Source organism: Castor canadensis, chromosome 3 (genome assembly GCF_047511655.1).
Source record: "Castor canadensis chromosome 3, mCasCan1.hap1v2, whole genome shotgun sequence".
In the NCBI taxonomy this organism is placed as follows: domain Eukaryota; kingdom Metazoa; phylum Chordata; class Mammalia; order Rodentia; family Castoridae; genus Castor; species Castor canadensis.
In genome coordinates, this window is record NC_133388.1 from 82,585,879 (window position 1) to 82,607,759 (window position 21,881).

The 21,881-nt window shown below is 42.1% G+C and overlaps 2 protein-coding genes across 3 annotated transcripts in view; one reads left to right on the plus strand and one right to left on the minus strand.

Moving 5' to 3' along the window:
* The window catches only part of LOC141421230 (inhibitor of Bruton tyrosine kinase-like), a 1,912,155-nt gene that overhangs the window by 739,359 nt on the left and 1,150,915 nt on the right, over nt 1–21,881 (minus strand). The window lies entirely within an intron of this gene.
* LOC141421228 (granzyme B-like) lies at nt 4,661–7,863 on the plus strand. 2 transcript variants are annotated; one of them, XM_074066897.1, is made up of 5 exons: nt 4,661–4,853; nt 5,742–5,985; nt 6,453–6,588; nt 6,746–7,003; nt 7,614–7,863. In XM_074066897.1, exons 1-5 carry the CDS (start codon nt 4,673–4,675, stop codon nt 7,755–7,757), a joined length of 963 nt encoding a protein of 320 aa, XP_073922998.1. In that variant the 5' UTR covers nt 4,661–4,672; the 3' UTR covers nt 7,758–7,863. The 2 variants fall into 2 exon arrangements, with proteins under 2 accessions (XP_073922998.1, XP_073922999.1); XM_074066898.1 differs by having other exon boundaries at nt 5,838–5,985.

A 21,881-nucleotide genomic window follows, 5' to 3' on the forward strand; every position in this document is an offset into this window, starting at 1 on the left:
ATCAGTAGAAGGGAAGAATATAAAGATCGGAGTTGAAATTAATGAAATGGAAATGAAAGAACAATACAAAGGATCAATGAAACAAAGAACTGGGTCTTTGAAAAGATAAACAAGACTGACAGACTTACCAAATTAACCAAAAACAGAAGGAGAAGACACAAATCAATTAAATGAGAGACAAAAAAAGGGGATATTATAAAAGATATCATTGAAACCCATAGGATCATTAGGGAATATCTTAAAAATTTATACTGAATGAACTGAACACACAATTTTCCAATGAAGAAGTTTAACTGCCCAATAAGTACATGAAAAAAATTCATCACATCTTAAGCCATCATGGAAATGCAAATTGAAATAATCCTAACTCTTCATGCAGGCAGAAGGATTGTGAGTTTGAGGTCAGCCTGGGCTACACAGTGAGACTCTTATCTCAAAAAAAAAAAAAGAAAAAAAGAAAGAAATGACACTGAGATTCCATCTCATTCTAGTCAGAATAGCTACCATTAAGAAATCAAGGGCAGCTGGAATGGCTAAAGGGGTAGAGCACCTGCCTAGCAAACATGAGGCCCTGAGTTCAAACCCCAGTACACCAAAAAACACAACAAAAACAAACAAACAAAAGAAATGTATGTGATGATATAGAAGAAAAAGAATACTATACACTATTGGGGAAAGTAAATTAGTGTAACCACTATGGAAATTAATATTGAGGCTCCTCAAAAAATTAAGATATAAATATTAATTTTAAAAAATAAGTGTGCCAATTCAGAGTATATACACAAAAGAATCAAACTCAACATGATAGAGAGACACCCATGCTTACCCTCACACAGCCCACAATATTGTCAATCACAAAATCAGCACAGTGGATGAATAGATAAGGAAACTGTGGTATAAATACACAAAATAGTATTCTTCAGCCATAGAGAAGAACAAAACCATGTCATTCACAGGAGAGTGGATGGAACTGGAGATTATTGTGCTAAGCAAAATAAGTCATTCCCACAGCGACAAGTATCACATGCTTTCTCTCATGTAGAATCTAAGAAAAAACATGAAAGTAAAGGGGCTGATTAGGGAATGAGGACGGGAGAAGCAGGAGGAGGGGCCTGGGTAAGAAAGGGTAGTGGTAAGTGTAAATTTAATACTTTTAGGCTTTTAGCTATTATCTTAGGCTGCTGATCCATTTTTGGTTCATTGTATTTGGACTGAGGCAGAGGTGTTTACTCATTCTTTTGCATATGGGATTCAGGTTTCTCAGCACTATTTGTTGAAGATGTTAGTCTTACTCCACTGAATACTCATGATTTCCTTGACTACTTTTATGAAAAAGCAATTGGCTAGGATGAGTCTGTGGCATAAGTAGTATAGTACTTGCCTAGCAAGCATCAGGCCCTGAGTTCAAGCTCTGCAAAAAATATCACCTGTCCATAAGTGTTGGATTTTTTTCAGGACTCTGGAGTCTGAACTCTATTTTATTAGTCCATATATCTATCCTTATGTCAGCACCACATTCTTTTCATTACTGTCATTTTTAGTGAATTTAAATTAAGAAGAACAAGATTACCAACTTTTTCTATTTCAATTTTTTTTCTTTTGATCCCCTTTAAATTCCATGCAAATTTTAGAATTGACTTTTCCATTTCAGCAGAGAAAGGCCATTGACATTTTGGCAGTGGTTATGGTGAAAGTATAGACCATCTGGAAACTCCTGCCATTTAACATTATGAGGTCTCCCAATCAAGGAATATGGACTGCCTTTCCAGTTAATTGAGGATTCTTTCATTTATTTCAACATTTTTTCAGTTTGCAGGGAAAATTTCATTCACTACCTTGGTTCAATTTAGTCCTAGGTATTTGCTTCTTTTCTGTAATCTCAGAAATGGACTTGTCTTCTTAATTTCCTTTTTGGATCATCCATTGCTGGTACATAGAAATACATTTCTTGTATTCTGGAAATTGATGAATTCATTTATTAGGTGTGCTAGGCTTTTGTTTGGATTCCCTGTACTGATGGGCACCTACGTTGATTCCATGGCTTGGCTATTGTTAGTACTGCTACAGTAAACGTGGGTGTGCATGTATCTCTATATTAAGATGAGTTCGATCCTTTGGGGTTTATATCAAGAGGTGGTATAATAGAATAATATGGTAGTTCCAATTTTAATTTTTTGAGGACTCTCCATACTAATTTCCATTGTGGCTGCACTAATTTACATTCCACCAACAGCATAAAAGGGCTCCTTTTTCCTCACATCCTCACCAACATTTCTTGTTTTTTGTTATCTTGAGAGAGTCACATAGAATCTGAATGTAGTTTTTATTTGCTTTTCCCTTGAGGCTAAAAATGTCGAACATTTTTCAGGCCCTTATTGGCCATTCGTATTTCTTCATTTGAGAACTTGTTGTTCAGTTCTTTTTCCCCATTTATTTATTGGAATAAATGTTCATTTTGGTGTTTCACTTTTTTAGTTCTTTATATATTCTGAATATGAATCCCTGTCCAATGAATAGCTGGCAAATTTTCTCCTCTTCTGTAAGCTGTCTCTTCAACATCAATAGTATTATTTCATGAGCTACTGGAATCTTATTCAGAATTCAAAAAGTCATTGCCTATGCCTTTATCTTGAAAGGTTTCCCCCATGCATCCCTCTATTAGTTTCAAAATTTCTTACATGAGGGTCTTTGATCCACTTTGAGTTGGTTTTTATTCAGGGTGAGAAACTGGGTTATGTTTCAATCTTCTATTTGCTCATATCCAATTTTCCCAGTACCACTTGTTAAACAAACTCTCTTTTCTCCATTGATGTTTTTGGCACCTTTGTAAAGAATTAGATGGTGTAGCTGTATGATTTTATTTCTGGGTCTTCTTTTCTATTCATTTGTCCTATGCATCTCTTTTTGTGTGCTTCTATCATGCTGCTTTAACTGTTATGACTCTGTCATATGGTTTGAAGTCAGATACTGTGATACTTCCAGTATAGCTCTTTTTACCCAGCATTGCTTTTTTGATTCAGAGTATTTTGGGTTTCCTATTAATTTGGGGGTTGCTTTTCCACTTCTGTGAAAACTGTCATTGAAATTTGGATGGGAATTGCATTTAAGCTTCAATAACTTTTGGTAATATGGACAATGTCAATTCTGCTGATTCACAAACATGAGATGTCTTACTGTCTCCTGGTGTCTTCTTTAAGTTCTTTCTTTAGTGTTTCATACTTTTCATTGTAGAGTTCTTTAATATATTTGATTAAACTTTTGCCAAGGTTTTTAGGCTATTGTTTGAATCTTCTTAAACCTGTTCATTATCGATATATAAGAAAGATACTGATTTTTTTTGTTTTTTCTCTTTTTTTATTATTGTACTGGGGTACATTGTGATAGTTACAAAAGTTCTTACAGCATTCCATAGTTGAATTTGCCACTGACTTTTGTATATTGATTTTGTCTCCTGCTACTTTACTGAAAGTGTTTATAGAATCTAAGAGTTATCTGATGGAGTCTTTAGGGTCTATTAAGTATAAGATGATACCACATGCAATGCATATAACATGAGTTATCAATGGTTTATGGCATAGGTAAGTCTTTTGGTCAACAGCAAGCTATTCATATAAGTTCTGGAGGACTTAAAAATCATACATGGATTTTCAATGGCACAGGGCTTGGTAGGAAAACCCATGCTTTCAATGGTCAAGTGTATTTACTTGTTCTTTTGTAAGCAGAGATTGTTTAGACTAAAATCTTTCACTTCCATTATAGTAGGAGCATCAAGCAATGTTGTGTGCTGAGCCTGCTGTCAGAAGTGTTACTCTCTGGACAGGACATAAGAATGCTGAAAGGACAATTGCTGATCTTTGGCTGCCTGGCATACTTTCTCATGTCAAATGGTATCAGCAATTTAGTGACTTGACTATGCTTTGGGAAACCAGCCATTTCCCATCCTTAGTTCAAGGGTTTTGTGCAAGGCAAGACACTGGCATTTCCAAAGAAGTGTGTGTGACCTAGCTTAAGCCAATCTGTAGATTCAACTCCTAGGGCCAACAGCAGTTCATTAATTTAGGCCAATAAATGTCAAGTGTAGGGCTTTTGTTAACAACAATGAAAAGAGAGGTGGACTCTGTCATACTGGACACTTGTACTTAAATAAGAGATGTATAAAATTCCCTTGAAAGGAAGCTGTGGTGATAAATGGGTTGCCAGGCAGGTTTAGTAGATGAAGATCATGCTTTGTTACTGCTTTGCACATCTCTGCACCATGACCCTCCCCAACCTGAACTCTGGTAACTGGTTTTTCTTTCTCCCACACCTAATGGTCAGCTCTCTAAGAGAAGGAGACACATCTCCGTCATGCTTGGTCCTGGCACAAGAGATGGCATTTCTACTTCTGTTGCAGAAACTGTCGTGATGCACTTAGCAGCATGGCATGGAAGACTCTGATATCTATCACTGAGAACTCAAGTTTCTGGAGATCCAGGACCTCTACTGGACAATACCATGTCCCACAGAGCACATCTTGTACCCTTGGGTTCTTGTCTGAGCTGAGAAATGTGGTTCTCTCTGAGTCATCAGCTGTGGGTACTGAGGTGGTCACTGCATGAGTCTCACACAACTACACAGAAGACGTCATGTGGCAAAGGCAGTGCGGGTGGGTAGATTTCATCGAAAACCTTCTATGATGACTCACCATAAAACCAAAGGAAAACTGTGGTCACTGAGCCCACTCCCCTTTCTTCCTCAGTGGGTGCTAAAAGAGAGCAAGAACAAGGCTCCAGAAGACCTAAGCAGCTTTCCTGGGAAGATGCAGCTGCTTCTGCTCCTGTTGGCCTTCTTTCTGCCACCCATGGCAAAGGCAGGTGAGTGAGCACCCCACCCTCAGAGGCCCAATCCCATTCCTCAGCCAGGGCAGATCTCCTTTCCCTGCTGTACACTCCTAATCATCTATCTAAATGTGATACTGGATATGTTGTCAGCAGGAATAGGAGTGCAGAGTCTCAAGAAGAGACAGTGGATACACCCCCAAACCCTCAACCTTCTCATCTCAAAACCGGGTTTCCCAGAAGGACACAGTAGGTGGTGGGAACTGGAAGTGAGAAAATGTTGAATTACTAGAGAGGGCAAAATGGGTCTGACTCTGTGTCTGAGATGAAACACGTGTTCCCCTCACCTACGGCTTAGCAGACAACTCCAGAGCTCAACGACCCCAGAATTGGTGGATCACTGTCCTCAGGACACTGCTTGTGCCTCTGCCTAGTCCCAACCCACTTGGCTCCTCTCTCCAACCCTGTTCTTCCCAGGCATTTGGGAGATCACATGTTTTCAAGTAGAAGCCATTGTGGCAGGCCCTAATGTCTCTGTTTTCCAGAATCCCACTAACACAGTCCTATCAACCCTCAAAGAGAGACTAACTGAAGTCATTCCCCATGAAGCCACTGAACATTGATTGGGTACCTACTACATGTCAGGCCTCAGGAAATAGGATGTAACAAAATCTATATTTAAATTGAAGTCTTGGTGGCTAAAAAGCAGCACCATCCTAGAACTCGGGAAGATCTTAGAAACTCACTAGAAACACAAAAGTCAGCAGAGGAATTATGAGGAGTTTGGGGAATTCATTGTTCACAGAGAGCTATGCTCACCTCAAACTATGCATGAAAGAAATATTTGTAAGCCAAGACCTGCTTTTCTCTCATTTTCCAGAGGGGGAAAATGAGTCCTCTTCCCTGACCCTCTCCCAATTCCAGGCCATTCAACATCCCAGACTTCCAGTAGGTCTGTGCCACCAAGCAGAACCCAACCGGTGCACCTGATGGGTGCACACAGACAACTTTTCTTTCAAGGGGAGATCATCGGGGGACATAAGGCCAAGCCCCACTCCCGCCCCTACATGGCCTATCTTTGGAACTTGGATAATGATTCTGGGAGGTTGTGTGGTGGCTTCCTGATACAAGAGGACTTTGTGATGACAGCTGCTCACTGTTTACGGAGGTAAGGAGAAGGAGACAGCCCACAACCTCCTGCAAACACTTCACAGAGACACCAGTTTCCTCCCAAGGAGCAACCTGGCTTTCTAGGAACATATGTTCAGGATAAGAGAGAGGACCAGCCAAGCCTCGTTGGGAAAATAGGCACATTGGTCCCACAGGCATTGCTGAGTGGTTAAGGAGGCTGTAATTTTATTTAGACCTAGGTTGGCCTTGCAATGAAAACTAAAGCAATTTCATATGTTTCTCTGGGACTAACAGACGCTAAAGAACCTCTGACACAGTCCCTGATGGCTCCAGAATTTTACCTCAATAGCTAAGAAGCAGAGGGTACAGTCAATCCTTTTCCCTCAATTTTCCTTCACTTGTAGCCCCACCTTGCCAGGCTATATCCTGCTCTTCACACCTCCTGAGCTGTGTCCCCTCTAACTCCCCACTTCCCTCCCCAAACACACTCTGCTCTCTGTGCAGGTCAATAAATGTCACCCTGGGCGCCCACAACATCAAGGAACAGGAGAAGACTCAGGAGGTCATCCCTGTGAAAAGAGCCATCCCCCACCCAGACTTTAATCATCAGCGCCTCACAAACGACATCATGTTATTGCAGGTAAAGCACTCCTTCCTGCTTCCCTTGCTGTCCTTAGTGCAGGGTCTGCTCCTCCCTCTGGGACCCTGCTCTTCCCTCTTTTCCATCCTGACTAACACAGATGTCCAGGCTCAGAGGCCATTGGCTGAACTCAACTCTCTCAATCTTTTCCTGTCAGCTGGAGAGAAAGGTCAAGCTGACTCCAGCTGTGCAGCTCCTCAGCCTGCCCAGAGGCAATTCCCAGATAAAGCCAGGGACAGTGTGCAGTGTGGCCGGCTGGGGGTGGATGACCCCAACAGGCAAACCTTCAGATGAACTACGGGAGGTGCAGCTGAAAGTAATGGAGGACCAGGAGTGCAAGACCCGCTTTAGCAATTACAACAGTCCTTCTCAGATGTGCGTGGGAGACCCAAATATAAGACGTGCTTCCTTTCGGGTAAGACTGAGTATCTGCCTCTCTTGGCTCTGGGGAAAGGGTTTTGGGAAGATAGAGAACCTGGAGACCCAAGCATCAGAGGACTCTTTTCCCACAAAGCTGTGAGTCTCCCTCCGACTAGCTGGAGAAGGAAAAAACTAGGACCCCTGACACTTACCAAGGGGTCTCTGTTGACTACCATCCCGTAGAACCACGAGTCTGCAACATGCCACACGACCTCAGATGCTTCTTTAATGTGCAGAAATTATAGCTAGGTGGCTCTTCAGAGATAGCACCTACCCTTATCACTGGATTCATTCTCCATGTTAGATATCAACCCCACTCACCTGTCTCCATATTTGGAAGAAGTTGTGCCACACACCTTTATAGGGGAGAGAATCCCAGAACCTGGTGGAGAAGACAGAGTCTGGTCTCATGGGTGAGGTGAACCAGTAACAATGTACACGGTGGACAAAGCAGTTCAGCTGTGGGTCCCCAGAGTGCTCTGCCTTCTGCTCTCCTCAAAGAAGGTTGTTCAAGTCATCCTACTCTTAGAGAGGGCAAAAGATAGCATGGAGGACAGGGCCAGGTGGAGCAATGACTCATTCCTCCTCTCTCTCTCTATTCACAGGGGGATTCTGGAGGCCCACTGGTGTGCAACAAGGTAGCACAGGGCATTGTCTCCTATGGACGCAATGATGGGAGAGCTCCACGAGTCTTCACCAAGGTCTCACATTTCCTAAAATGGATAAAGAACACCATGAACCACCGCTAACTACAGGAGACTGACTTAACACCCTCTTAGAGTACCTTCCCTGGAAGTAGGTCCAGGGAAGATGAGAGGTGCCAAAAACTGAGTAAAGATCCATTAGCTTCTGAAACACTGGTTTCTTGATTATTGTTTATTTCTTGATTTTATTCATGGGGACCAACTCTGTGCTAGGCAGACCAATGATACAATTCTGTCGTTTTCTGTGTTGCTCATTTCCTTCTCCCCTCCTCACTTCCTCAAAGCCCTATTAAAATTTATTACCCAGCTCCTCCTTACCCGTTCTGGTCTCTCCAGGGCCTGCCCTTCTGACAGGACTGAAGCTGAGTACCATCAAGAGAAACTTGGATGGCTCTTGTCCTGGTGCTCAGGGTGGATTTCTTACCTCCTCTGTGTAATGTAGCAGAGGAAAAGAACAACACCATTGATCGTAATGGCCAAGCAGACATAGCTGAGGTCACTACTTGGGGACATAGCCCCATCACACTGGGCAGGGGAAGGGCCTTCCTAAGTGGGACATTTCCTGTAGTAAAGATAAGAGTGGGATGGAGATTCCTTGAATAGCTCCTCATTCTCATCGGGAATTAGTTCCTTTTCCCATCCTCCTCTGAAGTCAGGGCCAAACTTGGCCTCCAGCCTCCCCAGTATCCTCTCTTGCTCCATCCCTGTTCAGAGTTCTCAAAATCTGCCAACCCCTGTCATCTCTAGACCATGCTGATCTGAGCAGGTCCCTTTCTTTTATCCCCCAACCTATGCCACCCACAGCTCCCTGTGGTTCCATCAGGGGCCCACCAGGAGAGTGCCTGCCTTGCTCATGCATATGAGAGAATGACCTCTGAGGACCAGGCCAGTGCTGCCACCATGCAGGACCCATGGAGGATGATGCTGGCAGGGTTTCTCCCCAGCACACTGGACCCCATCTTTCACTTGGCAGGGCAGGACAACTCCCCACATTGAGCTCAGTGCCCTCTAATACATTCAGGGTCCATGGCCACCTGATCCCTCAGAAACTGAGCCCCTTCAGTCTGTCTCTCCTAGCTACTGCTGGACTCTAGGCTAAGACTCCCTGCTGCTCACTAAGGTGATAGCAGTGTTTCAAGTTCAAAAGGGCAGAAAGCACAACTTTTTCATCACTCAGGAAACACATACTCATTGAGCAGTTACTGAGTGTCATGAACATGTTAAAAAGAGAATTCCCCTATCAAAAGACAGCTTTAAATTATTTGAATGTTCTTTAATTGCATATATTTATGGTGTACAACATGATAATCTGATGTATGCTTGCAATGTGGAATGATTAAGCTAATTAACCACCTCATTTTTGTAGTAAGAGCATTTGAAATTTTTTCTCTTAGCAATTTTCAAATAGAAAACATGTTATAAATTATAGTCAGCATGCTATGATGCATTAGAGCTCAGAAAACATATTCCCCCTGTCTAACTGAAGTTTTATACACTTTGATCAACATTTCCCAATTCTCCCTAACTCTCCAGCCTTGGAAACCATTATTCTACTCTCTGCATCTACAGGTTCAATAGTTTAGATTGTATGAGAAATCATGCAGTAGTGTCCATCTGTGCCAGGCTGCTTTTACTTAGCATAATATACTCCAAGTTGATCCATTTGTTCCCAGTGACAGAAATTCATTTTTTACAGGTGATTTGTATTACAATGTGAGAACTTGCCACATTTTCTTTATCCACCATTCATTGATAGACACAGGCTGTTACCTGACTAGGATGAAGAGTGCTAAAGGAACGTGGGAGTCTAGTTACCTATTCATCATTCTGATATCAAATACTTTGAGTATTTACCCAGAAGTGGGATTACTGGACTATATGTTAGCGCTGTTTTTAGTTTTTCAAAGAACCTTCATTCAGTTTTCCATGAGTATACCAACTTCAATTCCCACCAACAGTGAACACGGGTTCCTTCTTCTCTACATTGCCACCAACAGTTGCTATCTTTCATCTTTTGATAATAAGCATTCAGCTGGTGGAAGGTGATATCTCACTGTGGCTTTAGTTCACATATTTCTGATGATTAGTGATGTGGTTGTCTCTTCTTTCTTGTGGTACAGCTGTTTGAACTCAGAGCCTCATATTTGCTAGGCAGGAGCTCTGTCCCTTGAGCCACACCCCCAGCACTTTTGACTTTAGTTATTTTTCAGATGAGGTTTTGCATTTTTGTCCTGGGGCTGGATCAGACTATGATTCTCCTTCTAGCCAAGAAAACAGGCACATGCCACCATGCCAGGCTTATTGGTTGAGTTGGAGCCTCATTATTTTGCCCTAGCTGGCCTCAAACCATGATCCTCTCTACCTTTGCCTCTCAAGTAGCAGGTGTGAGCGACAGTGCCCAGCTGTGTCTTCTTTTAAGAAAACCCTTGGCTCATTTTTAAAAGGGTTGTTCATATTTTTGTTACTAGGTCTTTAGGTTCAAGAGATTGTGTATATTATCCTTATCAAATGTAGCTTTCAAACATTTTGTCCCAATTCATACACGGTGTCTCCACTCCATTGTTTCCTTTTCTGTGTAAAAGTTTTTTAACTTGATGATATCCTGTTTACCTATTTTTACTTTTTATATCTGAGCTTTTGGGATAAAATCTAAACACTCATGGCTAAGACCAATGTCATGTAGCTTCCTCCTAGGTTTTTTCTACCCATTATACAATTTTAGATTCTTCTTTTCCTCCTCTCCTACTTTCCTGTAATAGTATTTTGTGTATATATACACTCTTTGTCTCTGCACAGGTCTTTACTAAAAGACTATTTTGTCTGATAAAACATAGCTCCACCATTTTCTTTTGGTTTCCGTTTGCATGGAATATCTTTTCACCTTCCTTCACTTTCGGTCTGAGTGTCCTTAAAAGTAAAGTTTGGGCAGGTGTCAGTGGCTCACGCCTATAATCCTAGCTACTCAGGAGGCAGAGATCAGGAGGATCTCAGTTTGAAGCCAGCCCACGGAAATAGTTTTGTGAGACCCTCTCTCAAAAAAACCCATCACAAAAAAAGGCTGGTGGAGTGGCTCAAGGTGTAGAACCTGTGTTCAAATCCCAGTACTGCAAAAAAAAATGTAAAGTTAGTCTCTTACAGATAGCATACAGTTCAATCTGTTTTATTATTCATCCATTCATTCATCTTTCATTTTTTTAACTGAAGAGTTTCATCCATTTAAAGCAAATGTTGATAGGAAAGGACTTATGACTGCCATTTTGTAATTTTATTTGAAGACAGATATGTTGCACCACCTTGTTTTCAGGAAAGAAGTTTTGTAGGATATGTTTATTATCTGACAGTGCTAATCCTCTCTCTTATTTCTCCTCCTATCTAGTTTGGTTTTTGTATATCTGATGACTATGGATTTTCCTTTAATTTTGAAACATTCTCAATCTTACAGACAAGTTGCAGGTGACATAAGAATAAACATAGAATTTTTAAACTTATTGAAATCACCACAAGAAGAGTATTAAGGTGGAAAGGAGAAAATAGAAGGGATGAACCAATTCAAGTTATAATACGTATCTATGGAAATGTCATGATGAAAACTCACTGTATAGCTATCTTCAACAAACAAAAAGGTCTTTTTTCGGTTAGATCAAAAAGAATTAACCTAGAAGGTAACACCCATGCACAGGAAATCAATGTGAGTCAATGCCCTGTATAGCTATCCTTATCTCAACCAGCAAAAACCCTTGTCCCTTCCTGTTATTGCTTATACTCTCTCTACAACGAAATTAGAAACAAGGGCAAAATAGTTTCTGCTGGGTATTGAGGGGGTGAGGGGGAGAGGGTGGCGGCGGAGTGGGTGGTAAGGGAGGGGGTGGGGGCAGGGGGGAGAAATGAACCAAGCCTTGTATGCACATATGAATAATAAAAGAAAAAGAAAAAAAAACAACAAAAATGTCTTTTTTCAAAAGTGGAGAACAGGAAGGTAAAACAAGTCCTGTCTATGGTTGGTACCAGTAAGGGGGAAATATAAGGAAAGCATTTAGGGGGTGAACATTGTGGAAATATTATGTACTCATGTATGAAAATGAAAACATGAAACCTGCTGAAACTCCTTCAGGAATGGTGGAAGGAGGGGTAAAGGATAATGATGAAGGGAGTGAATTCAGCTATGATATATATAAACACTTTTGGAAATGTAACATGTACCCGCAGTATAACAACAACAAAAATAATAAAATAAAGTTCATTTTTAAAAAATAAATGAACAAAAAAACCTTTTTTTTTCAAAACCGAGAGCAGGAAGGTAAAAACAGTTCCTGTCTGGGAGGTTGGCTCCAGTGGGAGGGAGGAGGCATAAGGAAAGGGTGTAGGAAGGTGAAGATGGTAGAAACATTACTTACTCATGTATGCAAATGGAAAACTGAGACATGTTGAAACTATGCCAGGAACTGGGGGAGGAGGGATAAGCAAGAATGATGGAAAAGGTGAATTCAGCTATGCTATATTGTAAGAACTTTTGTAAATGTCACAATGTATCCTCAGTAAAATAATAATAAAAAATAAAAATTACAAAAATAAAAAAAATGTTCCATCATTTGCCAAATAATTCAATGTTTAATTCTAATAAACAAGGATACTCGTACATAAGCACAGTATCTCCCATCAAACTCAGGAAATTAATACCACTACTATCACTACCCTTTAATCCCCAGACAGTGAGAAACCTGGTTAATTACCCTTAATATTTAATTGATTTATTCATTGCAACAGAGGTTCATATAGCAAGTTTTCATCACTACCAGCCCTGTTTTCCTATCCTAACCCTCCATAGCAGGCAGCAAGTTCATGCCAAAACCTGCCTCACCTTATCCACACTGCCTGACAAGTTACACGAGAGTGTCCCCTCCATAGAGGCTCCTGTCACCCTACTAGAGCTCTGTTTCCACTTACACACCAGCCTCTTGCATGAACATCTTCCTCATCCTGATTGAGCTTCCACTTTCTTTCTGGGCTGCCCTTTTGCAAGGAGACTCTCCTCACCTCACATGAGTTCTGATGCCCAAGTGGGGCTGCCCAGAATGTGATGTCTGAGCCCATGTATGGGGAGGAGAGTATCCACCCTAGGAGAAGGTCTGGTGTGGGTGCCTTCATCAACCCACACAGGCATGGACACACCATTCTTAATTGCTGTGGCTCTCCACGCTACCAGGGTCACTGTTGACACATGCTGTGTTTCTTTAACTAAGATTTGGTTGGTTTTAGGAGAACTGGGGTCAAGATGTTCAAAAACAATATTCTCAAGTCCATGACTTTTTTTCTTCCAATGGATGGGTTGTCAGGATAACTGGTTTAGCAAATAGTTCAGGGATAGCAGAAGTATTGTCATACAGTTCATGGGCAGTGCTCTGAGATTACTGCTTTGGCTCTCTGGTATTTGCTCCCACTTCACACTAATTCATTAAAGAGAATGTCTTTGGCAGAACCAGCTCTCTTCTATTTTCAGTACACATGGTTTAGACAAGGCAGATCACAACCTAGCCAAAGGCCTAAGACCCCTTTTATCCCAGATACCCTGCTATGATAAAATGCAACAAAACCAGAGAAAGAATATTGGGGGTTAAAGGACAAGGAGAATGCACCAGAAGCTCTGACCTGGTCAGCCTTCCTAGGAAGATCTACCATTCCTGCTCCCATTGGCCATTCCCTTGTGTCCAAAGGATGAGGAAGGTGAATGACCATCCTTAGCAACACAGTCCCAACCCCATGCAACAGCCTGCTCAGATGCCACACTGAGACACATCCTGGCCCATAGCCATCTTCAAAGTCTTTCTGAACACCCCATCAAATCTACCCACAGACTGGCAAATCTGAGACCAGGTAGGAACACATTAGGACTAGGGCAGAAGACTATTCTCCATAAGAACTAATGGGTACTGACCTCCCCCCACAAAGCATATCCTTATCATCTGGAAAGTGGATTCTTTTATAATGACACTTGGAAGAACTTTAGAAGCAGGGAATAAGAAATAACTACTTCCTAAGGCATATAACAATGCAGTTCTTTACGGTCATGTACATGAATGTTCCATTTTCTTTTTTTTAATTTTTATCTTATTCATATGTGCATACAATGTTTGGATCATTTCTCCCCACCTCCCCCACCACCTTCCTTACCCCCCCTGCCCCTTCCATCTCCCCCTTACCCCCTTGCTACCCGTAAGAAACTATTTTGCCCTTATGTCTAATTTTGTTGAAGAGATAGTATAAGCAATAATAGGAAGGACCAAGGGCTTTTGCTGGTTGAGATATGGATAGCTATACAGGGACTTAATTTGCATTGATTTCTTTGAATGTGTGTTACCTTCTAAGTTAATTCTTCCTGAACTAATCTTTTCTCTAGTTCCTGGTCCCCTCCTCCTATTGGCCTCAGTTGCTTTAAAGTATCTGCTTTAGTTTCTCTGCATTGAGGGCAACAAATGCTATCTAGTTTTTTAGGTGTCTTACATATCCTCCTACCTCCCTTGTGTGCTCTCACTTTATTATGTGATGAAAGTCCAGTCCTCTTTGTTGTGTTTGCCCTTGATCTAATGTCACATATGAGGGAGAACATACGATTTTTGGTGTTTTCGGCAGGGCTAACCTCACTCAGAATGATGTTCTCCAATTCCATCCATTTACCAGCAAATGATAACATTTCATTCTTCTTCATGACTGCATAAAATTCTATTGTGTATAAATACCACATTTTCTTAATCCACTCGTTAATAGTTGGGCATCTTGGCTGTATCTGTAACTTGGCTATTGCGAATAGTGCTTCAATAAACATGGGTGTAACCCGTGTCACATTCTTTTGGGTATATCCCCAAGAGTGGTATTGCTGGATTATATGGTAGATCAATGTTTAGCTTTCACCATAGCCCCTGGGACAGACCAAAAACATCCATTTTCTTTCAAATAATACAGACCTAGAATGACCTACCTGTCAATATGTAACTGCATAAAATATAATATGTCCACATTAACCTCTTCAGAGATAAACAGGAATGAGCTCTACAATGCACAACGTAGACGTATAGAGAAGTATTTGGGATGAATAATAGCCAGGAGAAGAAAATCACACATCCACAAAGATTCAACATTTGTAAAATAATAGATGATCCCAAAATTTCAGTACTATAAAATAAATTGGAAAGTGTCAGGGGGTGGTTTGGCTTGGTTTGGTTTGGTTTCTGTTGTACTGCGGCTTCAATTCAAGGTCTTCAGCTTGAGCCACTTCCCCATCCCCATTTTTTGTGATGGGGTATTTACAGATAGGGTCTCATGAACTATTTACCCAGGCTGACTTCGAACTGCAATCCTCCTGATCTCTGCCTCTGAATAAGCAGGATTTTAGGCATAAGCCACGGGTGCCCAGCTTGCAAAGTGTGTTCTTGAGATGAGAAGGTAGGAGGATTACTGGAGCTAAGGAATTCTGGAAACAGATGGACACGTTTATAATGCTGAACAGAGAAAGTGTTTCATGGTTGTACACATCTGTCAAAATCTATCACTTCGGTAAATATCATGCATTGATTTTATAGATGAAATTGACAGTTTAATTTTTCACTCCCATCAACAATGCATGAGAAACTGACTCTAAATCCTAATCAACACTCAGTATGGTTATTTTAGTAAGGATACAGTAGTAGTTGACTGCAGTTATCATTTACATATCCTAAAAGAATAAAGGTGTGCAACATCAAAAAAGAAGAGGAAATAAATGCCCAGGAAAGGGCATTTAAGAGAAAAGGTGCTGGCTTCTGCAATCGACCTAAGACCTGCACGTTTACTTACTCAAGGTCTTAAAATTTATCTTTGGTCTACACTCCTTCTACAACACTTACTTTTGCCTTCCTTCAGCCTGTAGTTCTAGCTGGTTATATTTGGCTTACACTTGGGTACAATGGCTTTCTCATGCCCCAACTTTCCTGCAACTCACAACCCTACCAGCCCTATCCCACCCATCTAATTTGGGGGCCTTTCTTCATGCAGGCAAGACATTTACTGGTCTCCTACATTGTGACCTGCTCTAGCAGACAAAGACCAAACATGGCTTGTTGTCTCAGCTTCTTCAAAAACCAGTAGAAACTCACTGGGATCTCAGGGGAAAACAAGAGGAGAGAGAGCACTTGAGAACTTCAGGGAAAGAATTTTCCAGGATTTCTAGGAACTTCAATGCTTGTTCCAAATTTAAATCCTGTCTGTCAATATAAACAACTCAGCAGGGGTTTTGAAGGCATCAGAAAGTATGAATCTTCTGGGCCACTTTCCAAGCCAGGAATGCTGCCAAACGACTCTTAGGATTCCTTTCTTGGTTACTGCTAACTCATGTGGAACACATAACCCCACCCAACCACTTCCCTCCCTGTGATGAATCCCAGTCTCCTCTTCTCAATCTTTAGTTCCATGACCACCAAACTCAGGCTTTTCTTTTAGGGAAAATCACTAGGCACCAGGAGCCAGTGCCTCATTCTCATCCACGCATGGATTTCTTTGTATCCAGACTTCAGGGAGCATGATAAGTTGTGGCAGTTTTCTTACACATGTGGCCTGTGTGCTGACAGCAGCTCACTGCTGAGGAATGTGAGTTCTCACCTGTGTCCCCAGCCTTCCAAGACACACATAGAGAATCCCCTTCTTGGGAGCTGCAAATCTGAAACACCTAGTAACACAGAAGAGCTCTTTGGAGGACAGTTGAGCTCAGGGCAGTGCGGGGGAAGCAACACAATACAAGTAGCCTGTTAGAGACAGAAAGAGCTCGCTGATCCTGGGAAAGATGATGAAGAGGTTGAGGTTGTGCCGTGGAGCACACAGTGCAAATGTGAAAAATTCAGAGTCTTGCTTGGAGACAGTCAAGCTCTGTGCATGGTTGAGCACCCTATAGGAGCTGCTCTAGCTGCCAAGAAGCAAAGAACAAAGATGCTCATTCCCAGATCCCCTTCAATTCCTCCCACCTCTTCCCTGCCCCACCTTAGGCTGTTTATCTTCACAGCTCTAGGGCTGTATTCCTTGTGCCTCCACCTCCCACTTTCAGCAACAATGTCATCCTAAGGGACCACAGCACTAAGAAACAGAAGAGGACCGAGCAGATTACTTTCTTAAAACCCTTTTCAATAACGTCATACAACCTAGTTAAGGCATATCCTTCCTGTGATTCTTCACACCTTAGTTCAGGGGTTTTCTGCACCTCCAAAACCTTATTCTGTCCTTCCTTTCACTTCCAGAGCCATGAAGAAGGCAAACCTGTGACTATCTAGTCTTTTGTGGGCCATTGGTTGGTTAGGCTTCCCTTCCTCTGCTTTGAGCTGAAAGGGAAGACCAACTTCACTGATGAGGTGAGTCCTCTCAAGTTGTCCACAGGAAAAGCCCAGATTATACCAGGTGTGCAGCATGGCTGGCTGTGTATGCATCAACATGAACAGCTTCTCACTGAAACCACGTGAAGTAGAGCTGGATATCCAAGGGGTCATCTCTTGATATAAAAACTAATAGAACACCACCCCCAGATATGGGGTGGGGGTCTCAAAAGGGAGGAAGACTCTTTTTAAGGTTAGATCACCAGCATTTTGCATGCCCTGCTGGGGACTCAGCGAGCTTTGAGGAGATTCAGAGCAGTGGGAAGGAGCCAGAAGACTGTGTACTCAGCCTTTCCAGAAATTCTGAGTCTGGTCTTCTCTCCCTGGGGGAGGGAGATGGAGACTGAATGCCCTACAATGACTTTATGGCCAGGGATTTCCCAGGGGGAAGAGAGGCAGGTCCAGCCTTGATCAACGGGAGGGAATAGTCAGAGCCTGGCTGGAGCTCCAGGTGTGAAGGTCTCAGGGAAGCAGCAAGGCCTGTGCTGTCCCTAACTGCACACACACACACACACACACACACACACACACACACACACACAGCTTCCTATCAGAGAACATCTAACCCTAGGAGAGGAGGGCAGAAAGCAGGACCAGGAGGAGGCCAGTTCATTCCTTCCTCTCTTTGCCTACCAGGGCACTACAGGCGCCCCCATGTGCAAAAACATGGTCCAGAGCATTGTTGCCTTTGAAAGATAGGGTGGGAAACCTCCATGTGTCTACCCCAAGATCTACATGGAATTTTTAAAAATGAGATCCTTCAAACTGCAGGGATGCAAATGAGGTGCCTCCAGGATCTGCCCTTCATCCAGCCTGCCTTCATCTTCACTGGTGCAGAGGCCAAAAGAACATGGAGTAAAGAAGAGGCCTTGGATTTGAGCTTGAAATCCACAAAAATCAAAATCGTCTTTCAAGTGTGTTATCACAGTAGACCTGAGAATAGGAAGTTATGGGATCCGAAATGAACCAAAACTTCCTAGTCCTGCTGGTGCTTAGGAGAGCTCCCTCCTGGAAGGCAGGTGGAAGATGGTGAGCAAGGCAGGCAGTGTGAGCAGGCTCATCTTGATTTGACTTACCTGTTTGGCAGACAAACTCAGATACCAAAAACTGCCACATATTTCTAAAATCTAACTGGGTCCAACTGTAACCCTACTCTTGTCTGCAATTTGATCACAGTTAGTGCTGAGGCTTGGCCATACCCAAAATCAAACCAAGTTAGGGAGCTTACATGATACCTGAAAAATGGAGGAAAATCATGTTCAATGTCTGTGTAGATTGCTAAGTGCGGTGCCAGCCTAGCCAGACACATACAAAGACAAAGCCCTGGGAGATGTCAGCCAATCCAGATCCTCTTGCAGAGTTAGGCCTGAACTTCAGGCAGGAGTCAAAGCTTCCATCTTCCTTCCCATCACAGCTTTTTAACAGGAGGTGTGTGGGGGGGAGGGGTGATCATGGTATCCTCAAAAGACTGTCTCATCATCTTTTTTCCATTAAAAGGCAATGAGGGAGGAACACCTGAAAGCACACAGTTCCAGATCTGACCCTGAAAGCAAACCAATGAGGCAGAAATATAAGAACTTTATTTTCTGCATAGAACAGACAGAACAAAATGAAAACAGAAAACAATCATGTATTTTAAAAGGTCACAAGTTTATTACATACCTTTTCAGCTTAGGTGTTGCATTTATTTATAGGAAACAGACTTTGTGGCTACAATGTATGAAAAGAATAAATGTCATAGACTCAAATTCTCCTTTAACGTAAAAAACTGAATGTCAGACACAATGTCATACTGCCACAGAGGCAGCACCGGGCCCAGACCTCCCAATATCTGAATCAGCTCCTTTTCAGACAGGCAGCAGTCTCCCTGTCCTCTTCCTCAGGGCTGGAGGTCTTCAAGGACATCTGACATCCACCCCACTGTGGGTGTTCAGCCTCCTGGATGTGCTCAGGAAGCTCCCTGGAGAGGGTGTTCCCAGGCTCACCAGTAATCTGCCCTCTGGCAATGGTTTCTGGTGACCTTCATGGCATACTGAGAAGTTCCAAGCTTGTCACGATCCCATTCTCCCTCACTTTGGCACTAATTGGGTGAGTTACTTAACATGTTCCCCAGCTCACAGGCAAGGGTTCATCTAAAATATTAGGTAAAAAATGTCTCCCTACCCACATGATCTGGAAAACTGCTTTTCTGACCCTGTGACCTCAGCTCTGTCCACCATCAGATCCTTGCCTTGACCCAAAATGACAAGCTGGATTGTGGTATTTTCCTAGCTCCTAACTTCAAAGATGTGAAGTGAGCTGTCTTAGCAAATGTGTCTACCACACCACACGTAACTCATGGTGACATCATTGTTGGTGATCCAGACCAGTTATCTTAGGATGTCATTTACATCAGCCAGCACAAGAGGGCAGCTGGACCAGACACGAAACCACTAAGCTGAGATAGTCAAGCAAATCCTGCATCAGATGAGAGAGGGATCATCAAGGTCAAACTCACCAAACAAATAATATGGACTTGCAGGAGTAAATCTGCAAAACTAAAAAGAGAAAGAGGAAAGAAACATCAAATGTGATCTGTTATTAACTTTCCTTCAGAGCCAATGAGTTTAGGGTTCCTTCCATCATTACAGAAGGTAAAAGTGCAGAAAAGACAAGATGGGAGGGAAAGAGTAAACCGGGAGTATTGGAGCCCCACAGAAGGGACCGCTCCCCTCAGAATGGTGAAGCAATGATGAAAGAAAAGGAGAGGTCTGAGTAAATTGATTAGGATCTCATAATTAGAGACACAGGATCCAGGCCTGGAGCACAAGGGTGGTCAAAGACACCCCTTGTGTAGATGTTATTTTCCCTCTACCACATCGTGCTGTCCACCTGTGGCTTGAGCAGCACCTGTGTGTCCAGGCATCCAAGCATTTCTCAGCTTTTCTGATTCAAGATATTTTCTAAAATTAAAGGCATTTACTGTGGCCAAGAGCAGGCTCAGCCCAGAAAGGCAGAAGAACAAATGAATTCAGAGACAACATTCATCCAACTGGGGATGGAATCCTTGGGCAAATGACCCACCCTCCTAAACTGCAAAAAACAATATTGACACCCATTCTATGTGACCCTCAAAAAGCACCAACTCCCAGGAGGGCTAACTTTCTGATGCCCACAGTAATAAACTGCCCAGTGATGTACTCTCAGTTAGCTCTCCTTCCCCTGTCTCATTCTTCCTTCTCTTTCCCTCCAGTCCCATCAACCTACTCAAATGAATTGCCTCTAAGTAAAGCCTTCTCTCAGGATTGGCTTTTTGAGTGGAAAACTCAATCTAAGTCATTTTTGGATTGCATTGACTAGTGTAATCCCACAATTTGAGCCCACCCAGAGATTGTGAATATGAGGTTATTTGAAAGTAGAACCTTTGCAGATATAGTCAAGTTAAAACAAGATCATGCTGGATTAGACATTCCTGTCTTGTTCTCTATGCACAGATTTCCATCTGCTTCAGTCAATTATCAGCTTTTTGAGGGAAAGATCCATAGCTTCCTTATCCCTAGATCTAGACTACCATATAACTAGTTGGGATCTTACTAGACTATAAAAAGACCCAAGAGTTGAAAAAAGAAGACATTTTGGATCAGTACAGTCACTGCAGAGTTTCACACAACACCCTCCACCTTCTTGCTTCTACTCTTATTTTCAACTGTGACTTGGCATCAAGATGTCAATGTGGTGGCAGTGTGATTTTCACCTAAACCAGAGAATTTCTACAAACTACCATGTATGGTGATGCTTATCAAAACCAAAGGAGCATATGTCTGTGAGAACACTGAACCCACACCTACTTCATCTGCCTCCAAAGGCTTTGTCTGCTCTCACCTGGACAGTTCTGACCTTGGCAATTTTCCTGGGAAGATGTGGTCACTGCTGTTCCTACTGACTTTTTTTCTGGTCCCTGGGCTGAGCCCATCTCACAAAATCTCCTGTGCTCCTAACTTTGCTGTTCAGTCTTGGTAAGGAATTTTTCTCAAACTGAACTCAGAAATTTTCTGAACCATGGCTCCCATCCCAACCCCAGGCTTATAAATGTAATGCAGCCTGGTGATGAATGAATAATCCAATGACTAAGTGGGCAAATGAACTGAACACACAATTTTCCAAATGAAGTCTAACTGCCCAATAAGTACGTGAAAAAAAATCATCAACATCTTAAACCATCATGGAAATGTGAACTGAAACTCCATTAATCCTAACTCCTAATGCAGGCAGAAGGATTGTGAGTTTCAGATCAGCCTGGGCTACATAGTGAGACTCTTATCTCAAAAAAAATGATAGGAAAGAAAAAAACAACATTGAGATTCCACCTCATTCTAGTCAGAATAGCTACCATGAAGAAATCAAGGATGGCTGGAATGGCTAAGTGGGTAGAGCGCCTGCCTAGCAAACATGAGGCCCTGAGTTCAAACCCCAGTATCCAAAAAACACAACAAAAACAAACAAACAAAAAAGAAAACAAAAACAAAAAAATGGATGTGACAATATGGAAGAAAATGAATGCTTATACACTGTTGTGGGAATGTAAATCAGTGTAGCCACTATGGAAATTAATATTGAGGCTCCTCAAAAAATTTAAATATAAATATTAATTTTATAAAATAAATGTGCCATTTCAGAGTATATACCCAAAAGAATCAAAATCAACATAATAGAGAGACACCCATGCTTACCCTCACACACCCCGCAATATTGTCAATCACAAAATCAGCTGAGGTATCCATCAGTGGATGAATAGATAAGG

What these genes read in the sequence shown, in the direction of transcription:
- LOC141421228 (XM_074066897.1), top strand. Translation starts at nt 4,673, where the DNA reads ATGATGACTCACCATAAAACCAAAGGAAAACTGTGGTCACTGAGCCCA. An exon ending in GCTGCTCACTGTTTACGGAG is followed by an intron (nt 5,986 to 6,452) that starts GTAAGGAGAAGG and finishes CTCTCTGTGCAG; the next exon opens with GTCAATAAATGTCACCCTGG. An exon ending in ACGACATCATGTTATTGCAG is followed by an intron (nt 6,589 to 6,745) that starts GTAAAGCACTCC and finishes TTTTCCTGTCAG; the next exon opens with CTGGAGAGAAAGGTCAAGCT.